Below are 26,075 nucleotides of genomic sequence, written 5' to 3' on the forward strand. Positions count from 1 at the left end.
TGCAACGAGACGAAACGAGACTGCCTCCAAGATGGCGGTCAGATTTTTTTTTTCTGCAATAAACATTGAAAAAATACGATTTCTCCTCAAAAACCACCTACCCGGCCCCCAAATCGCTCATATTTTCTCCTCGAATTTACATGAATCTCATGGGTGATCGTTGGCTGTTTGAAAACTGCGGAAATCCGCGTTTCAGCTGAAAAATGGCACGCATGTAGGAGGTTTTAGAGATTATGCAAATGAAATATGAAACGAGTAAGAGAATAAATAGTATTTTGACACTCATTATGAAAATCACCCTGCATGTGTACTATTCAGAATCAGAGTGCAAATAACTATATGAAATAAAGAATGTTTCACTGAAAAATGTAGAAAGAAATTATTTTTCTGACGCTATATACATTTAGAAACATTCAAGTCAAATTTCAAACAATTTTATCCACTAGTTTCTTTTTTGTAAAGAATTTTCACAAAAGCAATGTCACCTACTTACAATATATACAGATCATCATCACATGGTTAATATAAAAACCAATACAGTCATGTGTTGGTGTTAACCACTACAGCTAAAAATAAACCAAGACAACCAACACTGTCACCAACATTAGTTTAACATAAAGACTAATACAGTCACATCTGTTGGTGCTAACCAATATATAAAATATTTCAATACAGCCAAAAGATCTACTACTGATGTCATCAACATTTATTTAAAACAAATTCAAGTGTTAACCACTTACCAGTACCACTCAATCCAAATAAGAACCAATAAAGTATTTATGTTAACAATTCAATAGACTGAAACAATCCAAATTAAGGGTAAGTACAAACAACTGCTGAAGTTAATCTCTTTCTGGCCTAAAACAATCTATTCAGGGCAAACAGTCAACTATTGTTTAACAACTAGAAATTGAACTTTACATTCTATAAAATACCTACAGCATGATTACAAACTAGAAAGGTCACAAATGGTTTTGAAAAACATATTTTGTAAAGCCACTTTCTAAAAACCTGAAGTTTAATTTTATTAAAATACACTTTCTAGAAAATCTGTTTTCAACCCTTACACCTTTTTTTTTCATATTATTTTAAAGTTAACATTTGGTATACCATTATTTCAGATTAGCTTAATTACAAACACTAATGCACCACCTACAATACCTAATGCCCAAACTTCACACATATCCATTGATGTTGAATGTTTACAAAGAAATATTTATTTAGTCATTACTCATCTATCACAAAACTTCTGTTTCCAGAAATACTGTTCACAATGATAGACACTAAATGTTATAATTATCCAGTTATTTAAATAATTTATAACCAATGAAGAAAACCAAATAATTAAAACTCACTTCACTTAATTAAGAAATGAAAGCTTAAAGTAAAAACTTAATATTCTGAAGATTAGTCAAGTAATTAAAATTGAAGTGAAACATAAAAATAATAAAAACCAAATAATTTGATAAAATAAAACTTTCATATTTGTAGCTTTAATTATTATGGAATGAATAACAATAACCAGAAAGTTCATTAAGAAAATACAATATTACTGGGTTAACAACTGTGACTTTTTCATGAATGTTTTGGTTTGGTTTGTTCGGAATTTCGAACAAAGCTACACGAGGGCTATGTGCACAAGCCATCCCTAATTTAGCAGTGCAAGTCTAGAGGGAAGGCAGCTAGTCATCACCACCCACCACCAGCTCTTAGGTTACTCTTTTATCAATGAATAGTGAGATTGACCATCACTTTATACCGCCCCCGTGACTGAAGGAGCGAGCGTGTTTGTTGTGACGAGGATTTGAACCCATCACCCTCAGATTACGAGTGCCCTATCCACCTGGCCATGCCTAACCTTGCGAAAATTGCTGTAATGTTTTACTTTTCCAAAAACATCATAATAACAACTGACTCTTCTAAAAGTTAGTTATGCTGTAACAAAATGTCAGTATTTTTCACATGAAAGAAGAGAAATTTCTACAATAATAATATAGTATTTTGGATCCATCAACGTCCAATACACAGTCACAAGTTAACCTAAACAAGTTAAAATAATGTCACCTTTACTGGGATGTGAATGTTTTAATATTATACCTTACAAAATTGAAGACTCAGTAACAAATAAACAATAAGAAAATCCAGAGTCTAATCAGAAAACAGTTTTATTGTGACAATAACAGTTTTTAAATTTTCAACTGGGTGACATGTCATAACAAAAGACTATTTTGTTTCTTGTTATCTAATGCCTACAGCCACAGAATATTTGAAGTGTGGAACGTTTTGCTTGTTGTATTACGTAAAAAAAAAAAAAAAATTGAGTTAGTGGATCTTAGTACATCTGTATGTTATAAATACTTTGCTGTTATTGTTTCTGCATTTTATTTAAATTTCCCGTGTATTAAAACAGATGTCTGTTAAAATGCAACCTCCACAACTAGCATCCAGTCCCATAGTATCTTACTTAATTTGAAGTCAAGTTTTATAGAAGACCAATTTATACAGTAAGTCTCACTGTTATCTCCAAGTGGTTTGTGCTATATTTATTAGAAACATGTGCCTCTTAAGATATTTTTTTAAAAATACTATTAAGATGTTTTGTATTTTCCAGAGAATTGACCTAATTTTACTTACCATCATATCTCTATACATAATATAAAATTTCCATTTTCACCAATATGGTTCTAGCATACCTACCATTAACATGTGCTTCAAGTGTTCCTGATATTCTCTTGGAGTAAATATTGGGTCTCATGTATAAATCTTTTAACTTTGGATTTCCTTTGGTAGAACTCAATACGAGTGTATCTTGTTTGACAATTCCCTGTTAAGTAATGAAAGAGAGAAATATCATGTTTGTTGAAGAAAAGTAAAATGACTAATACAAGCAAAACTCCATCAACTCTACTCAGTCTTATAAATTCCCACCATTATAATCTCAAACATTTTGTGTACTGTTTTTACAGATAAAACATTAATTCACAAACTTCTTAGTTTTGAATAAAATTTTCACAAGCTTATATATATATATATATGAAACTATAAACAATTTGTGAGCTAAATATTACTATTTTTTGTAGATTAAACTTGTTTTGCAATTACATCTGGATATACTTTGAAAACCATATATATAAAACTTTCATTTAAATTGAACTGCAAAAGAAAAATTTACAAAAACAAACCTCCAGTTTTTGTAAAAGTATGACAAACATGACAGTTCAAAGTACAGTAACCACAACAGGATTCTTAAAAAAATATATTACAATGTAAAGAGGAGTGGCTATAGAACATGCATGTAAAGTGTGACTTGAATGTTTCTTCAAAATTCTAACCTTCCATTATAAACATTCAAACAAATGCAGTCAAAACAGTCATGTTTTCATTAGTTTCCAGTTCCAACCATACCATACATAGCTTTTACAAACATGTATTCTTAATTTAGCTCCCTGTTCTGACATGAATCTTTAATATCTATTTCGGGACAATGCTAATGTTCTCTTAAGGCTCAATACAATTCAACCCAGAAAACTGTTTTTTGTTTCAAAAATTTCACATAAATCTCTTTAAAAGCTACTTGCACTGAATGTCTCTAATTCTGAATTGACAGACTAAAGGGAAGACAGCTTATCTCTTCCAGCTCTTGAGCTATTCTTTACCAATTAATAGTTGGGTAGATCATCACATTATAACATCCTCACAGCTGAAAGGGCAAACATGTTCAATGACAAGATTTGAACCCAGAACCAACAGGTTGTGTTTTGATTGCATTAACCACTAGGTAATGTCTATTCTGCTAAATTAAACACACTCACTTCTTTCTCTCTTTCTTCTGCTTCTCTTGTCTTGAATTTCTTCTGTACTTCTTTGATAAGTCTAAAAGCTGTATTAAGATTTGATGATGGGGCTGAAATCTCTCCTGGTTCCTTGACATTTGTACTGCGATAAGTACTGAAAAAACAAGTACGCTTTAAATTTCTTTGATAAATTCCAAAGGAAAAAATTAACATCTTAGAACAATTACACTTTTATCATTAAAAATAATAAAAAGATAAAGGTTTAACCTTCCTGCTGTAGAGTTTCAACACTATAATTTTTTAATATGATGTGTGTATGTCTTCACAAATTTTTTCTACCTTTTAGTAAATACTACAAATTATTTTGTAAGCAACAATCTGAATTTTTAACTCAGAATTTTTACTAAAAATGTATCCATCAATGGATAGTCAGAACATTTACTGCTCTGAGTAAAAAGTACTTTCCACGTTACGATTCAAATACTTTTTCTTCTTAATTTACTGAAAATTTTCAAATGTTATTTACATACTCTCCAAAACCTCTCAAATAAATATCAAACTTTTTTCTCCAGGAAACTTTGATTTATTCTAATATTTTTTTTACCATAACTCTATACAGGATTGGTTGATTTGGCCAACCTCACACCACCATAAAACTTAGGAAATAACTAACCTACACTTCTTTCTTTATAAAATTAATGGAAATTGTAACAGAAATCTACAATTTTTTATCAATATAGTTTAAAGCTCATAACTATACACATCTGTTTGTATTCAAGTTTTACAGCATCACTGACCCCGTCTAATAATCCCATCTCAAACTTGTAAATCACTTGGTGAATGTGTTACAGAATTAAATTACATAATACAAAAGCTGCTGGCAAGAAAACTTGGTGAATAACTTCTACATTTTAGTTACTTTTATAATGATAAATAATACACATCAAAGCAAGAAATACAATACAGTGGATCCCCTCTAAAGCAGCCACCTTCGCGACTGAAACAAACTGGCCTGATTAAAGGGGTTCCACTGCACATAATTAGGGATTGTGTAAACAAACAAGGGACTGTGATTGAATGACTGCTTTCAAGGGGTGACCGAATCTGAGGGGTTCCACTATACTTACTTGGACCTCGTTTGTTTTTGTTTTTTTGTTGTCATTGACTATTGATGAAACTTCAGCCCATTTTCTATACTTATGGTACTAGTACACTAAATTTGTATTCAATTAAATAATGCACCTAAAAACACAAAATAACAATACCCACAAAGCAAACAATGTCTTATAACAATAATCATTTTTCTGACTTTCTAACTATGTAAGAAGAGCCATTGAACATTTAGCTAAGCTCTGTGATTTACCTGAGAATAATTTTCAAATTAAACAATGAAATTGATAATGTTCCATATTGAAAACAATGTAATAAAATACGTGATTTAATAGATTAAAATTTTGGCTTTCTATTATTTACAAACAACACAGTATTAAACTTTAGAAAGAACTAATGTCAATTTTTGAGTAAGATGTTAGAGGTGAGGATAGCAAATGGGGTCTGATTTTCTACTTGATGGTTCTGTAACAAAACAAAAATGAAAAAGTAAAAAAGTTTAAGTAAACAATAATGTTATAATGAGAAACCTATATTCTATTTCATAACTCTAGAAAGAATAGTTAATAAAGAAGAGATACCAAGAGAGCAAATGGAACAAATCTTGTTCAAGGGAAATTGAATTTTTTTTAATTGCCTTATAAAATTAAGAACTTAAAACTTATTTTATATTAAAATTTGGATAATTAGCTATGTTTTTATGATTGTGCATAACTCACTAAAACCTCCAAACATGCATAGAAATATAGTTCACCTTTTTAGAAAACAATAATATAAATAATAAATATATGACAGGATGCTATTTCATACTCAGATAGTAGTTACAACACTAAGTTCAATAAGTGGATTATTTTTAAATGCATTTATTTTTACAAGAAGACCTTGAAACTAGGCTTTCTGACAAATTTTACAAATTGTGTAAATGTCTATAAAAGTTTAGATGAATAAGAACCCACTTTGAAATTAATAAGGCTTGGAAGTAAAACAACCCCATTCCAATCCAGCTCACTGCTGTGCCAAGATACTTCAACTACATCAGCTACTGACTTTACGTTTCATACTACATATGTGTGTGTGTATTACTCCTATATTTGTACATTTGATAACATATTAAATTTAATGAAGTTTTCTTTTTCACCTATTCAAGACTTCTCCAAATTTTATATACAATTGTTATTGTTGTTTCTATTTTCTTGAACTGGAAATAAATATTTATCTTTCTTTACCAGTTTGTCAGACATCTTACATCTGCCTTTTTACAAACCACGAATCAATACATCATTTAAAAATGTGAAAAAAATGTTACAGTTGTATCTTGTTTAAATGTAAGGGTTCTAATACAATTTAACCTCTCACACACATGCACACACTTATATTACATCCTTTATCTTACATTAAAAAATGGTTGTAATATTTAAGTTTAACAGAAATTTGTTGTATATTATAACAAAATAAGAATAAAACACAAATGTATCTATTCCTTTAGCTTTAAAATCACCTTCACATTACATCTTATTAAAGTACTGAAATCATATTTTCAAAAGAGCATTAACAAGTAGCAACTGAGTACAAAGATCTTAACTAGGAGAGATAAATGTGTGTTTTATTTCTTTATTCACTGTTCTATGTTTTGAGTAAAATAGGTTCAATAACTTGTTTGTAAATAGTAATAATCTTTTGTAATAACTGAATTATGACTGTATTTTACTAAATACTAGTCCACTTAAACACAGCCACGATAGATCAATCTGTAATGGCTAAAGGTTAGTTTTATACTCTTGGATACTGATTAATAAAAGATCGCATGCCAAACACAGAAAATAAAAACTTTGAACTACTCAAAGAAGGATGACAGTCAATAGTATCTGCAAAAACTCAATGAAAACATGTCACATCAATGTGAATTAGTAATAAAACCCAAGGAAATGCCAGTTACACTCTAACTGTGAAAGTGGTTTGTATCAGTTCAATTTTCATTTTTATGTTCAATTATTGTAAAGAAACTTGTCTGATCTTTTTGTAGGCTAGTTAGAATAAGAAGGTGGAAGAAACTACAGCAGGTGTACAATAACTTTTATGAGAATATGTTACTAAAATTGTGAGAAGTTCAGGTATTTATGAAAGCCAGTGTTAAAATTAGGATTTGAAATTATATTTGAACAGATCTAGTTGAGTGCCTGTTAAAAGCATACAGTTTTACATATTTTTTTATCTAATAAAAGATATAACAAATTAACATTTTCAGGAGGCCACTTTTGTCCACCTCCTGCACGCATGCACGTGTGTGTTATGTAATGAGATTTAAGCTATTTAGACTAAACATTTGTGTTTTCATGTTATAATTTGTAGTCATTCTAGAATTTTTTTTATACAAGATCAGTCAGATTGACAGATCCGATGTAATTAGAATAGAGAAAATAACTGACAAAATATAAAGTTTTACTGACAACAAATACTTCAAATGTATCTTGGAGGATTTATAGATTATACAAATAATATGCAAGATTTTGGGAATGAAAATTAGTTTTTTTAATCATCACATCAAAAATCACTTTGCACTTGGGCTAGTAACAAAACAAATTCAATATTTTCAGAAACAAATCTTTTGTAAAAACACTTCATTAAAAAACTTGAATTCTTGAGTACAAAAATGTGGAATCATTATTAAAAGTCCACGAAATTTTGTGAGGATACCTATACAGAATTAAATGTTATAAATACTTTACATGAGGAAATGTGTACATGAACTTATTTTATACTGAGCTTATCATGAAAGGGTTAATAAACGGAACATTTTGAATGGATAAACATCTGTTATTTGTCCATATGTTTTACATCATCACTCCTGCATTTATAAGAAAGCTTACATTTCTTTTAGAAATGTGGCATCTGGATTAGGAAAAACGTTTCCTTCATTCCTTCCAAGAGCTGAACCAGGATGAAAGAAGTTCACACGAAGGTACGTATAGTCTCCCTCCACTGACTGGCTGATGTTCTAAAATATGATCAAACAAAGTGATCATTTATTTTAATACTCAATTTACATATACACTATTCACAATTAAAATTGAATTGACTGAAATAAGTTTATGTTCCCTTCAAAATTGAGTCTTAACATCCAGTTTTGTTTTGTGTGTGTGTATGTGTGTGTGCGTGCAGATATTGAATGATCCTCTACTTGTATTTATTTCTCTTATATGTGCAAAATAATCTATATACTTCTCATCCCATAAAATATAACCAATTATACTCACCAGTATTTTACAAATAAAAACAAACAATGTCACTCGTGTATCTCCAAAAAATAAACTTTGGTAACCGCCAGTATACAAAACACTACCACAAACTTCTGTATGTAAATATTAAAAAATCAAAACACTGTTGAGTAATCATACATGGCTACCAGATTTATGGTATACTTCAAACATGATCACTGACTTGAAACTACACGCTAGTTCATACACAGCTAATAATGCATAAACTCATTTCAGTTTACAAATAACCAATCTATCCTACTCAAACATTTCATACACAGCAGTGGGACTTAACCACTTCCAACATTCCTACGTTTACTACAATCATCACATTTTATCACACACTATTAGTTTTGAGAACTACACCTTTTCCTGATTATTAGAAAACTGTAGACTAAAGTTTCAAAACAGAAAATAACATGTGTAATGAAATTTAATTTTATGCTGATCTGATCAAATTCTGATTTTTGAGATTTACAAGATAAAACAAGGAAATCAGTAGCCTCAAGTCACATCTACGGTCGTTCACTTAAAGCCAGGGAAATCAGTAGCCTCAAGTCACATCTACGGTCGTTCACTTAAAGCCAGGGAAATCAGTAGCCTCAAGTCACACCTACGGTCGTTCACTTAAAGCCAGTTAAAAATGTATGAAAGTAGAAACATCAGCTCCACCATCATAGTTTGTTCCCATTAAATTCATTATAAGCTAACAGTTATAACACAAGCAAATAAAAATATAGAAATCAGAATAATAAAATACACATTAAGTGGTGACACTCTTTCACAATAATCAAAGGAAATAATACAGTTAACCCTCTGAATACAGGTTTGGGCCATGTGATCGTGTAGTAAACACTTTTTTTAGGGAATTATCATAAATATTTGTTTGTGAATTTACTGGGTCACTATGAGTGAAAGGTGTATTTCATACTTTTCTTTTCATATTTGACATTCACAGCCTCTAGAACATCCTAAAGGAATATGGAAAGTTTCTTCATTAAAACTTCATACCTTAGCCTTCACTTATGTTCTAACTGTAACAAAGGCTAAACAAGAGAAAATCCACAATGGCTGCAGCACTCAATATTAATTTATAAGACCTTTCCCCCCCCCCTTTTTCATTAGCTGTGTTTTAGTAATACTAAGTGAGGGAATCACATCCAATTCAGTTTTATTACTCATCACAATCTCTAACAGCCTACACTCAAACTTAAATTCTTTTAGGCAGGATTAAAGTAAATTAATCTTTAAGACCTTGGGTGTGGTCAAATACATCAGTCGAAAAGGTTTGACTTTCTGGATCCAAAACTGTAATTGAATTTCAAATCGATCAAGAGATTACAGAGCTACAAATTAAAAGTTCATGCTTGAAAGAAAGAAAAAAAAAAAAAAACTTGGAGTCACTCTATAAGCCACTATGATGCAGGTAAAAATATAAGATCAAAAATACCTTTTTGTTTTCTACTAGATGACTGCAGATTGTAACACACAATCAGAACTTTTTTTAAGGCTTTAAGCTTCAACTCTTCCCAAATGTTTTCACTTATTGTTTTACTGCTCTTTGCACCAAGTATAACTACCAATAAAAGCAATACATTGCCCAACACAAGTGCAACAGTTTAAAGGTAAGCAAAATTTCTGATTGCATTACTTCTCCTACTTTCCTCAAGAAATTACAACAAAAAATAATTCTTTAAAATATTTTCACACAAGTTTTTCATACAACCTAATATGTTTTAACCCTTATAGAACACAGTTAGTTTTGTTTAAAAAAAATATATGACAATAAATAACAATCATGCATAATGAAAATCAGCATTTATCTTAGTCCAAGACCAGTTCGTACTCAGATGCCTAGTTTCATAAGCCTTCTTTTTTCTATGCTTATTAAATAAGAATATTTAATGCAGCTTTCAAATATATTTTAGAACAAAAATGTACAAAAAGTATTAAAACATAGTGCCCTAAAACTATTTTAACTTGTCTGTTTGTTTGACTGGGCTGTAAACAGGTTTAAAAATGTCCATCAGTTTTCAACATACCAACTTTAAGCTACATATAAAGATTCACTCACAAAATAGCAGTTTTCACAGGAAAAAGAACAGAACACCATCAGGATCATGTAAATCACAAAATGAACTTTCTATTGATTATACACATGTACTATTAACAAGAGGGCATAAGCAAATAAATAGTTAAAAATCAGGAAGTTTCTGTGATGGGATTAACAAATGTAATGGTATCTCAGAAAATAACAAAAATGGAAATTTCTCACTTTATATTCTGGTCTGATCATATCTATTGTTCATGCACCTAACTGAAGGAAACTAAAACCCAGACAACAAATGAGAAAATGTAATAAAGAAAATTCAGAGAACAAGGGATTGCAGGACACAGGGAAAATGATAAGCTAAAATTTATTTAAATGTTTCTTTATGAAATTAAAAATTAAGATAATATAAAAATTTCAATTATAAACTACATTCTGATGCTAACTTTACTGACATACTATTAACAAAGTAGTTCAATTAAATGTGCACTTTAACCCACTCCACCTATATTGTGTTTGTGTACGAATCTCAGGACGGCTGAAGATGACCTAAGAAGGTCAAAACATTGTTCTCTGCTTTATTATTAAGTGTTAACACCCATATGAGCCATCTTGAGATACATTTTTACTTCAAGTGGATTTCTTGTCATTGCAGATGTCACTTATGTGTCAATTCTGTGAAATAGCAACTAATTCCAGAAACATTAATTTCAAACATGAACATCAGAAAAACATAAACATATTAACCAAAGTTTTCCTGTTTCATTCCTCACCTTTACTGTAGAAATGTGGAATGGTACTGGCACACCATAAATTGGTAGAATAATTGTTTCATACTTCTTGTCTGAAAAACAATAAAATTTGTGTGTATTTTCATATATTTGTACAAATACAAGTGTTTTGGCAAGAATTAATAAGAAAATTCTCTAATATAGTGGCTGTCAGAATATTTTTGTTTAAAATAACAGACACTAAAACTGACATAAAAACCAAGAATTATGGTGATATGATTTGAGACTAAAAAAACTTTGTATCCATCTAAACTACAACATAATCACAGACCAATATACAAAAGAACTTGACCACATTACAAATATAAATTAAAATTCATACGCTAGAAATGGTCTCCATGAAACAATAGTGATGCAGCAACATCAACAAAAAAAGTACAGAAGTACACAGTTACAATATCAAATTACTAAGCATCAGAGAGAACTGAAGTACACAACCATAATGTGAGATTCAGTCACACATGATCTATATGTATCAGTAATAACACATCAATGTACATCAGTCAGAACCCAACAGCATGAATATGCTAGAACAATGGGCATCAAGTCAGAAATGAACTACATAATTATAACGTCAGACCAACATGCATCAATCGAAACTGAACTACACAAAGTAACATCATACACACATGCATCAACCAGAACTGAACTTCTTATTTATATCAGATTAACACACATCATTCAGAATGACAACAAAGGCAGTTATGTCAGACCAATATGCATCAAACCAGAACTAGACTACACAAAAGTTATTATGGCAAAAAAATATACACCAGATCAGAACTGGACTACAAACAGTTATAATGTCAAACCAATATGCATCAGTCAAACTGACTACACAGTTCTATCAGACCAATATAGTCAGAACTAAACTACATGTAGTTATATCATGATTAAACTAGATGTTGCAGTGCTGGTGACACAACTAGCAGCAATTACTGGTGTTAGGTACACTGCAATACCTCCAGACATAACTGATGCTTAAGTCAGTGCTTGGACTAAAAACAGTCATATATGATTACTCTATCACAGTATTTTCAGTTACCTGTGTATATACTTTCCATGTAATATTGTGAAAAACATGATACAAGAGTTCACACATCACTTTAGTTTTTTTTTACGTATATTGTTCAATATATAATCTTATGTACAGCTTTATATACACAACAAACACCTCAATATATTTTGCCACTTTTACACTGATATCAATATATGAATTACATTTGATCTTGTTGATTTGTATGGTAGCACAATAAAGTAGACATTAAATTTTTGAAACTCAAGTTTCTTTAACAACTACAGTTCAATATATTCAACAAACATAAGATAGTGAAATAATTACGAAAGTTATGACACTCTCACAGCTTCATTCAATTCAAATTCCTAATAACAAGTAAAAATTTAAGTTACTGTATCTCAAAAGAAATATGCAAAAGTTAGCATTACTATTTCTCTGGTATCACACATTCTTTTCTGTCCATCCGTAAAAAATACACGATAAAGTTAAGTAAGATGAAAGATAAATGAAAGCCAAAATGAGCTTAATTCATTTCTAAATATTGTGGTGTATAAAATATTTTTTATCTTACAGGGAGTAACCAAAATTTTAGGCTAATACTTCTATTCAAGTAATATCTAATAAAATAGAACAGTAACAGATGAACTTTGATACTTCTTCAAAATAATCTTTATTGCATTAGTTAATTTATTTTTCAAGTGAATTGTTTTGTAGTCCTGAGACATTTTTGAGCTCAAAATCCACTTTAAAAGAAGGTATCTGAAACACCATAACTTTTCTAAATCTTTTGACACTAGTTTTTAGATAGTGTCAAAATTATCTTGATTATAAAGAAATAAAAGATGAAAAAGTCAGATATTAGACTGAAAATTCTAGCCTAAGAAAATCAATATAATATACACATGGTAATTGATGAGTAAAAGGAAATTTCTTTTAGGCTTTATTTTTATTTTTGAAGATATTCATTGCATAAAACTGCTGATACTACTAAACCGAGACATAACTAATACACATCTTGTATATTCCAAAACTTCTGCTTTAGCAAAACATCTAAGCTTGAAATAATGTTAGTATTCTCTCACACACCCCTCATTACATCTGAACAATATCAAAACTGATTATTTAGTGCATACTAGTTTCACAATGAAAAGAATGGGTTGAGACCTTTCAGATGATAATCTGTTGTTTTAAGTAAAAATAACAATACTTAAGTTTGACATGACACTTAAATGGATACTTTGGAACAAAAAAAACCTCCAATAATTAAAAACATTCTACACAAAGATCAATCTTTCTCCAGTGGTACACAGCTTTATATTACACTACACAAAAAATTAAAGCAGCTACTGATTAAACATTTATGAATAAGAGATGTCACAAAAATTATTCACAATAACCATTTATATAATTTATATTACTGTTCATCATCTGTGGTACAATCACACCTAATATAATACACATTACAGCCACCTAAGAATATCCTACAGATTTGCCTAAAACACAGTTTGTCCATAAACATATGGATATTGCTGTGGTTTTTACCTTGTACTCCACTTCTGTGATAAAATTCTATGAGCAATCCAAGTTAAAACAAACTGATTTAGAAACAAAACTTCATTATAATTGTCACCTAGTTAGTAAGCAAAAATTAAGGAAGATAAGAAAATACACAAAACATTTTTTGATAGATTGTTTAGTCAGAGTATTTGTGATGAAACTTTGTAAAATGGACAGCAACTGCATGTCGTGGAGACACAACTGTAGAGGACAACATTTCAAGTCTTCCACCTTTCGTCTGAAAGGTCATCCTCTACACTTGTGTCTCCACGACAGTCAGTTGCCATCCATTCTAAAGTTTCATCACAAACATTTGTTTTGTTTTACAGTCTATACTAAATTAACTTAAGCCAGTAACTGGTTGAAAGTACAATTATAAATTGATATTGCAGTTATTAAAACTTGTATTCTTGGCCTTATACAATATTAACATCAAGATCATCACAGGCAACATACTTGCACAACTTGCAAACATTTCTAAAAAACACATAAATGCACAAAATACATACCAACAAAGATTTTAAGTTCTTTAATCTCTGGTTCTTTAGGTATCTGTCCTACTGACTTGTATGATACGTTAGATTTTTTTAATCTATAAAACAACAAACGAAGAAATATGAAGTTGTACGGTTCTAAAAAACAGCAATTTTTTATGTTTACACAAAAGTTAAAAATGGCTAAAAAACAACTATGATAAAGCAACTAATTTCGAAACACTAGGAGATAAAACTTCATTTAAAACCTACCTAAATAATAAAATTTTACACAGGAAAATGGACAATAAAACATTTCACAAGGTCTAATCATGTTCATGAAGTATATGCTATTTACTGATATCCTTGTTTTAGATATTTGTAGTTTAAGAATAGTTACACTTACTCATGTGTTATGTTTCATACTATAATAATGAAGAACATGAAAGAAAAATACTTTTCTTCTTTATGAACTCCTTGTTGTTCCGCTAATCGAGCTCTAGCTTTTTCATTTAATATGTCAGCTAATTCCTTCTGGTGGCGTTTCCTCTTTTCCTCCGCAGATTGCTCAGTCTGTAATTCAATGAATTCCAAGCTGTGATTATAATCAGTTCTAAATGCTTTAATTCAGCTACTTTTATGGATGAAGGAGAAACTAATTAGAAATATCTTAATAATCTGCATTATGTACTATCTCAAAAAACAAAAAAAAACGTTTTATTAAATGAGAATGAATAAAATATTAGTTGTGTTTATTTATCAATAACATGATCCACAAAAATATTCCATTCTACCAATCTTTTTCAGTCCATAATTCTAATATCATTAGAATTTAGGTGCAAAATTCCAAGTTTCCAGGCTCTCTCCTCATAGAGATGACAACTACATATTCTTTTCTGTGTTTTTTTTCTACTTTTCCCCCAAAAATGTTGCATGCATGCAAACACATGTAGATAAGTAATAATATCAAGGTGCACACCCTCAGGGTCCACTTAGTATGGATGGAAAATTTCAGGTTTATAGATTCTTTCTTCTTGGAGTTATGGCAGTCACACACAGACTCATAAGCACACTTTTATTATTACAGATGTAGACTTTTTATAAATAATTCCAAGTTATTATAATAATTTTAATGATGTAAGTATTTAACTTAAAATAACTACAAAACTACAAAATAACAGGAATCTTACACATCACTGAGTGTGTAACAAAAAATAAATAAAATTACAAAACAATTTGAATATTCAAAGTTTTATTCTGAGAAAGCTAATATGACCATACTAAGGTATTAATTCCAGTTTTTCCACAACTTGGGCTTACACGCACGAAAGGTTACTATTGATTGGCACATCATTCTACAAAGCGATAAATGTTTTGAACGAAGAAAAGTATTAAAGATTGTGGCTTCCAACTTATAATAACAGTTGCTTTCTGGAATGATGTTTTAAACATTTTAAATTAATAAGCACAAATGAATTGAAAAGTAAAGCTAAAGTGGTTTAAAGGGTGCCAAGCTGAGATCTTACTTTGCACCTTACTGTTTTGGTGTTCAAGAGAAACCCTACCCAAATCTCTACTTATAAACACTACTTAAACCATCATTCACAACTGATTGCTTCAGACTGTCTGAAAAGGTTTTATTTCTATATCTTAAAACTTTTAACATTATTAGCTATTCTATTTTACTTTATCTTAAAAACAAGATGACTAAAACTAAGCCAATTGGCATGTAATCTCATTTACATTTAAAAAGGTCTAGTTTTATTAAAAAATCAGCTACTGGGTATAAATTACATGCAACTATCATCAGTTATATGTGTTCAGCTAGTTTGTAGACAATTTTACAGATGAAGATAAACAATGTTCATGAAGAGAAGCTCAGAAAAGTCCACAATGCTATTTCATAAGCACAAATTAATCCTGTGCACATTTTATATGACCCCTATCATTACACAAACAATAAATTTATAAATAATAACATATTACATTCCAACTTACTTTATGATATAAAACCCACAAGTCTTTGTCAGATGTTCTATTTGCCAACTGTCAGTTAAAGGCTTTTACTTATACTTTTTAACAGTGCAAGTTTATACTATATTGTAGCTGGGCTAGTGCAATTACTTTAAAACTCAATTTGATGAAATAAACTATTCTTCTTATCTCTTTTAACATTGTCTCACTATAATGTATCAGCCATTAGGCCTATATTAATCACTATACTTTCTACTCCTATGATGATTAACTTTTGTTTAACTTTTCCTTGAACAAATTCCTTCTTGTAACTTCTCATCTACTCTGTCTTTGTCGTTTTTACATTCATCTCACACTATTTATACGTTTAATACTTAATTATCTACTTCCTACATCCTAGACATCAATAAATTTCTGTGACATTCAACAACCCCAACATTAAAGAATTACAAACATAGCATATCACTCTTACTGATGTACATAACTCAAACTCTCATAACATTTATCATTTTATTATTTAATCATCTGCTCACTATATCCTAGATATCATTAAATTTCAACATCGAGTTACAAGTACAACAAATGAGTCTTACTGATTTATGCAACTAAATGTGTTATAGCATTTACTTTGAAATAGTCGCTTTTAACTTTCCTTATGAGAAAACCTAAACAAAATATTTACTCAAACATAAACTAATAAATAATATCTACACTAAATAGTCTTTTATACCATGACAGTCATTAACACATTACTCAATATATTTATTAATAATAATATAAAAGGATGTGTGCACGTGTGTCTATGACCCATCACAGCTCCAAGAGTAAATATACAATCCTGAAATTTTCCACCCATACTAAGTGGACCCTAATAGTGTGCACCTGTGTTGTAATATCTAGCTTATCCACGTACATGCAAGTATGCATCTTTTTAATGATGCAAGTTAGTGAAAAACCACACAGAAAAGAAGTGGTTCCTTACATTATAAAGAGAAATCACAAACAAGCAAACACACACACTTTTATTATAGATGTAAAGCCTGTCAAAAATGGCAAGGCAAGAACTACCACTCCACAGTAGACTATGTAGTATATCAGTTACAACAACAACTTTTTATATATAGAAAAGCCAGTGTATTTTAATAACAATGTGTTCCAACAATACCTTTTATTTCATGTTGCTCCCCAAGAAAACTATAAACTAATATTGTTGTTAGTATACATGCCAAAAGTATAAAATAAAATGTACAAACAGCAAAACTGGAAAAACATATGTTGATTTCTCTATTAGTCTCCATTCTCTAAAGAGGTTTGTTTTTATTAAAAACATTAGAAACATAAAAGAAAATACCTTAATTAAGAAACAACTTAAATTTAATACTGGATCAATATTTTTATTTTCATGATAAATTTTATGCACTTGGCTCTAGGCTTGGCTATCTTACACAAAGTCTTTACTTTAGGTTTATTTGCTAATTTCTTTAAATTATACTAACAATCACTATACTTAAAAGGTTTCATGGCCTCTTTGCACCCCATCACTAAAATTGCAATGGGCATGTTGTAACATATGCAAAAATTGAAACAGAAAGGCTACAATTCATTCACATAAACAAAAGAAGCTCAGAGTTGAAAAGTATGTCCACCTGCTGGATGATAAGATAGGTTCAGAAACCACACACTAATACAGTCAGCTAGCAAATATCAACCTGATAGCCCAAACAAAGTTGCTAGATAACAATGGTCATCTACACTCTGCACAGAAAAAAATTTAATTGAACAGTATCATTAAATAATTTCAAACATCCTTTTGTATCACTTTATAAATACTTCACTTTTATATATTTGACTTTATAAAATTTCACAAACCCTGAGTTTTGAGTCCAAAACGGCATTTCTTCTTGATCGACCTAAAATCTTATCATTGTCATTAATGGTTGTCTCTTCTTCTTCCTCCTCTTCTTCCTCATCATCCTACATTGATACAATAAATATATTTTAACAACATTTAGTTTTTTTAATGTGTTGACAATTGTAACAAAAATGCCACAGTAGTTAATGTCATATATATTTTCTTCAAAATACAACAAAATTTTGATATGCATCAGAAACCTATGTTTCATACTAGGAAACATTACTATCAAATGACACAAAATGTAGAAAACAATTCCAACCTTAAGAACTTCTCTTGCATGTACCATATGCACTCATAAAATTTGTAATATTTTGTGGCATTTGAAATTGAGTGACAAAATTAAATGGCCTAGAAACATAGCATTATTGAACATTTAACTGGAGTTTCTTTTAATAACATGTTCAAAGTTTAAAATCAGAAGTGAAAAGCCTACTATATGTTTTCACACCATCTAACATCCTGTCAGTCACTATTAATCTTACTGCAATGGGTTTGTATATTTACACAACCTTGTAATCACCATGTAATCATGGTTGGTACACATACTAATCCTTTGAAAGTACTTAACCCTTTCACAATGGGTTCAGTATAATTTACACAAGTTCATCTACACATTTGCATATGTTAAGTCTTCAACTATAACATTTCACACAGCATGTGTATCTTCACAAAATTTGATAGATTTTTAATGAAATACTTTTGCAAGTTGTTTACGAAAATAATCTTTCATTAGGCAGTCTGAGTGCAAAGTGATTCCATGTTGTGATTAAAAACTATTCTTTGTCTCAAGAATCTCAGATATTATTTGTGTAATAGTTAAAAATTCCTAAATACACTTCAAACATTTCTTTAAAGCAAGACTTTATATTTCAATTGTTATTTTTTCTACACTACCTTTCTGGAATCTGTCAATTTGACTGACCTCATAACTATCATAAACAAATACAATTTATGCTTTTTTCTTGTGCTAGAATGACTACAGATTAAAATATGAAAATACAAATGTTTATGCATCTTAGGCCTCATAATGTTATATATTTATTATTTTTTATTATATTGGCCTTCCAGTGGTGTATGGCTAATATAATGTCATTTACACTGACACAGTGAACATGCACTTATGTTACCATATCTAATACCATAAAACTGACCTTTAGTCTTTACTCATTTATACTGTCTTGGCTGTGATTTAGTGGACAAGTATTTTGTAATATTCAGGCAGATTTAAAATTATTATACATAATGTGTACAGATTATTATTATTTAGAAAAAAGTTAAACTTAATTTTCTCAAAATATAGAACAAATAAAGAAGTAAATAATTATCTCTTCTAGTTACATTTGATCTCAGAGGCTGCTGGACATAAGCCAACTGAGCCTTTTAAAATTTAAAATATATATATATATACATACATACACACACACACACACACGTGACATTGTATAACCAAAAAAATCAAATTATAATGCTAATACCATAAAATTCCACTATAACTTGAAGCTTAATAACTAAGTTTGAATTATAATTTTTAATTCGATACCACTAAATACTTTGCATGTTGGATAGTCAATTCTGTAAAAAAAAAAGTTACCAGAAGACTTTTAATTTTATATATATATACTTAATATAAAAACCTGATATTTTATGTTTGAAAGCCTTGTAACGTTTACCAACAACCTGCCAAATTTTGTAAAGAAATACAAACATCATGAAATAACATAGTATAATTATTTTTATGTTTACAAGCTTAGTGGATTCCACCCAATCTGCAATGGAAGAGTTATCTGCACTTTTTTTGTTGGATAATTACCAAACAGTTAAAACTACATAAAAAAATAATAACCTGGAAGTGATACCACAGATTATCATGCTTCTTACAATCTAGATGCTTTAGGTTTTAGGCTGTCTCCACTCAGTCATATTCTCAGGAAATCCAACTCTAGTTGGGTTACACACTAGTGTTATATAAAAGCACACTTCAATTTTGTTTCTCCTTTTGAAGTAATAACTACTATGGTGTGCTGTTGTGAATGAAAACTTTGCACAATGTTTAAACAGTAACAGCTTCAGGTCAGCTGCGTGAATTGTAAAATGAAAAAAAAATCTTTTCAAGTTTGATAGAAATTATATTTTCAAAAAATACACACGTGCTTCAAACAACATAATGTACGTAATACTAACAGCACTATTTTTAACATATATAAATTATTTGTATATAAATATGAATACTACTTATCTGTATTACCTTTAACAATATATAAATTAATTTACAGTAACATTATTTTTAAACAGGTGGATAACAATTTTATAATAAATATCAGGAAGAATAATTAAAAAAAACCTCTTTAATTACAAACATTTGGAGTTTGAAATTACACCATCAGTATTAAAACCTCAAAAAGTTAATTCACAATGTTCTACCTTCAAAAAAACATTTGCTAATAATTGCTAAGTTTTATATGCAACAAAAATTTAGAACACAGATTTAAAAGATAATAATTTTGCAGAAGGTACAATAAAACATGCAGTAAATATTTAATAATACTGTTAAAAGAAAATATTATAAAGAAAGTTTACAGTTTAAGTTTTCAACACTGAATCTTTAAAAATAACTAATCAAAAGACAAATACTTTAAATTATTATATCAATGACAGCACAGATGAGTTCATGTTTGTATATGGTACTGAGTAATCACTGAAAATGGAAAAGTTTTCTAATATTTAAAATGAAACATTGTGGCTTAGTTTTGCAAACAGCAGTAGCTTTTCTGTCAGTCATTATTAAAACTAAATCAAAAACAAATATGTGTCTAAAAATATAATAATTGTAAAACAACTTGCAGAATGTGTCATCTTTAGAATAAGCACATGTAAAACATTAGGTAAGGTCAACATTTATGAAAGTATATAATATTGGATAGGATATAAAGATAGCTACATCATTTAGTGCTGTTTATTTTTATATAAATATAAAACTGACCAATAAATAAAGTCAGGTACTGAAATATTCAATGGCAATTATATTTTAAGTTCAAAATGACAGTTACAATTATGGAGGCATACAAATTAAAATTTGATTGATACTTTATGTAATTGGTATAAATCAAACAAGTCATTGTGAAAAAAAAAGGTCTATGTTGGAAAGTGAGTAGTATACATGTGCATGATTTAAGTTTCACACAAAACTATATGCACTAGCCATCCTAAAATTAGCAGACAGAAGAAAGGTAGGTGGTCAACAACACCCACCATTAACTCTTGGAATATGCTTTTTCCAATGAATAGTGGGATTGATCTTCATGTTACACTACCTACATAGCTAAAAGGGCAAGCATGTTTGGTCAAGGAGATTTCAACCCTTAACCACTATCCCAAGGTTGCAAGTTAAGTACTAATTATAATGCACTGCCAGGCTAAGTACTCATGAACATACCTATTAAATTCAGTATTGCTTAAAACTAAATGAAACCTTTGCAGGGGTTTAGTTTAGAGAGAAAGAAGTCTGAGGAATTCTCTCCCCATCAGGGGTGTTCAGGAACGTTATAGTTTCTCTTCATTCCCACTCATGGAAGTTTATTTCTCTGTACAAGGGAGTTTCCCTATATTTTAGTTTGGCATTGTTTGAGGCAATGAAGTGAGGTGGGGCAGTATAAAAATGACAGGTGAGAAAAGAGAGCGAGACAAAGGCCTCAAAAAGGAAGTGAACAAGTCCTGAGCCTGACGGCAGAGAAAAAGCAAGCCGAAGACAAACTTCACATCAATCGGTGGAACGTCCCATGATCAGGGCCATGATCTGGTCTAAAACCCAGAATTTGTTGGGGTACCAGAAAACAGGATAGGCAAAATGTTCTATGTTCTACCCGTCTTGTGCCCAGAGCTGAAAACAAAACAAACACACACACACATACATGCATGCATGCACATACCATATATATATATATATATAACAAAAGTTGTTCCTTTTATATATACATACATATGGATAGTACTAAAACTATTGAATGGATTACACAAAAAGAACTTACTTTCAAAAATATAGCTATATTTTTCAGTTTCTTCTTGCTGTTAGTTAACACTGTTGCAGGTTGGCCCTGTTAAAACATCAATTTTTAGTACCATTTAAACAATAAATTATCAACATTCACTCAAATAAACTAAAGATTTGGTTATACATAAAATTAACATGTAATCCATTTAAAATATTGGGAACTAAAATTATAAATTCACCATACTTAATTTGGTCTTTCAACAAAAATATTCACATTTCAGTAATGTTACCATATAAAAATGTGCAAAATAAACATACCTCATTCACAACAACTGTATCCCCCACAAAGACAGCGTACGTTTTAAACTGAGCATCTGTAGTTCCTTTATTTTCTAATCCAGAAAACCCAATTGTCACACTAAACACCATTCCTTCAAACAAAAAAAACCTTCTAATTATACCCTGTAACTTCTTCACAGAAAACTAAAACTGTCTACTTCTCATAAAAACAATACTTTTCCTGTATGATACAGCAGTTTGAATTAGATTTTTAGATTTCTAAAACAAAACTTATCTTCATCCAATACACTTCACTGATAATTAGCATATTCAAACTAATACAGATATTTAGAACTCAACTTTGCAAAACACTGAAGTAAATCTTAATGTTACAAATTAACATTTCTGAGGGTATTATGGTAATCCAATTGGGCCAATAACTACAGTTAATAGGGTTTTAACTATCTACACAAATGCACTAAATACTACTGCCAAACGTTAGTATATGAATTCATATTTTTAAAGCACTGAACAAATACTACTTTTACATGTATTTTTGCATTTTCATCATAAGTTGTCGTTTTCTTAGTAAAGAGCTACATAATTGACTACCTGCACCCTGTCCATTATGCACTCCACGTTTTAGCATTTTAAGTGCGTAAACTTACAGCTGATCCACCAGTCGATTACTCTGTAAGAACAGCATAGCTGGACATGCATATGTCACAAGCCATCTGTCCAGATAATCTACAAAGCCAATACTTTAATACAACAGCTTAAGTTCTGTATATGATAAAAACGCAAATTAATCTTAACATACAAAGAATGACCAACCTTTTCTTGCAACTGCAGTGGTCTTTGATGTAATCACTAAAGAACTTTCCCTGAATTCAATACCCATACCAAACCTGGTAAAATAAACACTAAAATAAATACAATTTTACAAACATACCTGAAGTAAAGTATGAGGAAACATATATAAAATTACATTATCCATAATGTGCACAACATGAAGAAAGAACCACACAAAATGTTTCAGTCTTCAACCAAACCTACGGCATGTGCAAAACTAAACATTTAATTCGAAAGACATACAAGTATAATTAGTGTTATAAAATTCAATAATTCTTAACCCTTTCACTACACTGGAATAAATGTTTCCCATTGCCATTCAAAACTGAAACATGTTACACATGGAAATAAAAAGGAGTTAGAAAGTATCTACTGGTATCCCATCTAATACTGATTTATGGTTTCCCTCAACATTTTTCACTCAGTGCTTCAGCATTCAACAAGATGCCATGGCAGAAGGTACAACAACAGAGTATCAACCATGTCTGCACTGCTAGAACACCAGATGGTAACCCTAATTACTATGCGAACATGTTTGATGCATTTGATTCAGATAGCTTAGAAAAAAGCGAGTCAAACAGTGTTCAAATGGGTAATGATGAAGAGGCAATGACAAGATGATTTCAGTTCTTCATCTAGTGATAACAGTCAAAATGATGAACCTGGACTCATTTGCATCAACAACGAGAAACATTTGTCCCAGTCACAGCATGAGGCAGTGAGAACACTGAAAAATGTGTCCCAGAAACAGTGAATGAGTTAAAAATACATTCAAAAACTAAAACTACTGAAACAAAACAATATAATTTATTACAACAGTGGTGTGTTGAACTAAATAATTGTAGTGACATTTTAGTATATTTAGATTTAAACCTGTGATATTAGCATATCTAAAATAAAATACACACCCAAAGTTTTTAGTCATCTTATCTACAAGATTCTTCTGTTTCTTTTCAACATAATCCCTCGCATGATTGTAAACATCACACAGAGGAACTCCATGCTGAAGCTTATTAAGAATCTCTTCTTCAACAGTTACTGCAAAGTTGTACATATCCTGTTGTTCTTGGGTAGGGTTGACCAGTAAGGTTCTCACTATGTTAGAACAGTATGACTTGTAACGTGCACCAAGAGCACAGGTAATGGCTCCAAAGTGGAGAGTATTCTTATCACTATATCATAAAAAAAATTTTCAAAGTTACAAAAATCAGATTTTAATTTTGTTTATCAATATTTCTACTACTATAAACCCAATAATTATATGAAACAATACATACAAAGCTGAAAAAGTAAAACATGAGTGGATTTAGCAGAAACCTTTATATTCCCAAGTCTATGTTCAGTCACACACAGTCACTTCACCAGAAAATATCAAATTAATGGCTGTAATTATAACACCCAATTATACAATAACAAGTTAACCCTATCCACCTGGGTATATTTTACTGCACATAACAAAGTTTACATGTCTTACATTCAAAATTTTATTAAAATACTTTTTTTTTGTGTTATACCAATTAGAACAACAAAATCTTAGCTAATAATTCATATTTTAATGGTACACAAGTTTTAAGTTTTTATTTTCTATAAGGCAATATTTTTAAAAAATCCTGAATTTCTTAGCATGTCATCATCCCTATATTATCCACAACCACTCAAAAAGTAGGAAATTAAACAAATTATAAAATTGTCATTGGTCATATTTATTACAATCTTCAACTCTGGTTACAGAGCTATCAAATAGAAAATCAGACCCCTCTTGTCACACCCACCTGTCATATCAAATAGAAAATCAGACCCCTCTTGTCACACCCACCTGTCATATCAAATAGAAAATCAGACCCCTCTTGTCACACCCCTGTCACCAGACCCCTGTCACACCCACCTATCAAATAGAAAATCAGACCCTCTTGTCACACCCACCTGTCATATCAAATAGAAAATCAGACCCCTCTTGTCACACCCACCTGTCATATCAAATAGAAAATCAGACCCCTCTTGTCACACCCACCTGTCATATCAAATAGAAAATCAGACCCCTCTTGTCACACCCACCTGTCATATCAAATAGAAAATCAGACCCCTCTTGTCACACCCACCTGTCATATCAAATAGAAAATCAGACCCCTCTTGTCACACCCACCTGTCATATCAAATAGAAAATCAGACCCATCTTGTCACACCCACCTGTCATATCAAATAGAAAATCAGACCCATCTTGTCACACCCACCTGTCATATCAAATAGAAAATCAGACCCCTCTTGTCACACCCACCTGTCATATCAAATAGAAAATCAGACCCCTCTTGTCACACCCACCTGTCATATCAAATAGAAAATCAGACCCATCTTGTCACACCCACCTGTCAATTCTTCAGTAGAAAATCAGACCCACTGTTGTCATATCAAATAGAAAATCAGACCCCTCTTGTCACACCCACCTGTCATATCGTCTCTTTCATAATTCTTCAGTAGTACACTGTTACGTTCAAATATATATTACCTATAACCAACAGTTTCACAAGGTTTTCGTTCATCAAATGGCATATTGTACAACATTATGTTCTGAACAATTAAATATCCTTTTCATTGAGAGTACAAACATCATTCCTGTGAGAAAGTTAACAACTAGCCTGGATGAATTTGTAAAGATTGTTGTTGCAGAGTTTAAAAAGCCAGAAAAATGTTTAGTGGTAAAGAAATGGCTACTTTTTGCATGTTGTAAGTTTACGATGTTTGGAGCATTATTTAATTAAATGGAAATTATTAATTGCAATACTATGAGTAGTATTAAAAATTAGGGTTAATTTCCTTTGACAATTGTATTTCTTGTTTTTCATGTTTATTATTTATGTATAGTTATAAAAACAACTACACTGTTAAAATAAGGGTATTTTTAGGTTAGTTAAAACTAGATTAAGTAAAAATAAATAATAATAAAATAAAATATTTCATGAGTCACACATGTGAGCTGCTTGAACTAGCTTTTATTAGCTCGCGGGTAATGTAATTTACTAGCA

General features: G+C 30.4%; 1 protein-coding gene across 3 annotated transcripts in view; it reads right to left on the reverse strand.

Annotated features, from left to right (window-relative positions):
- Positions 1 to 26,075, reverse strand: part of dre4 (SPT16 homolog, facilitates chromatin remodeling subunit dre4) — a 61,574-nt gene that overhangs the window by 16,539 nt on the left and 18,960 nt on the right. For all 3 annotated transcript variants that reach the window (XM_076501738.1, XM_076501739.1, XM_076501737.1), the window contains exons 8-18: positions 23,964 to 24,227; positions 23,038 to 23,111; positions 22,243 to 22,355; positions 21,962 to 22,027; positions 17,891 to 17,995; positions 14,505 to 14,620; positions 14,084 to 14,166; positions 10,982 to 11,052; positions 7,772 to 7,899; positions 3,813 to 3,948; positions 2,698 to 2,824 (exon numbers count right to left, since the gene is read on the reverse strand). In XM_076501738.1, coding sequence (XP_076357853.1) covers positions 2,698 to 2,824; positions 3,813 to 3,948; positions 7,772 to 7,899; positions 10,982 to 11,052; positions 14,084 to 14,166; positions 14,505 to 14,620; positions 17,891 to 17,995; positions 21,962 to 22,027; positions 22,243 to 22,355; positions 23,038 to 23,111; positions 23,964 to 24,227 — 1,283 coding nt within the window. The remainder of the gene's footprint in view (positions 1 to 2,697; positions 2,825 to 3,812; positions 3,949 to 7,771; positions 7,900 to 10,981; positions 11,053 to 14,083; positions 14,167 to 14,504; positions 14,621 to 17,890; positions 17,996 to 21,961; positions 22,028 to 22,242; positions 22,356 to 23,037; positions 23,112 to 23,963; positions 24,228 to 26,075) is intronic.

Source organism: Tachypleus tridentatus, chromosome 5 (genome assembly GCF_004210375.1).
Source record: "Tachypleus tridentatus isolate NWPU-2018 chromosome 5, ASM421037v1, whole genome shotgun sequence".
Lineage (NCBI taxonomy): Eukaryota > Metazoa > Arthropoda > Merostomata > Xiphosura > Limulidae > Tachypleus > Tachypleus tridentatus.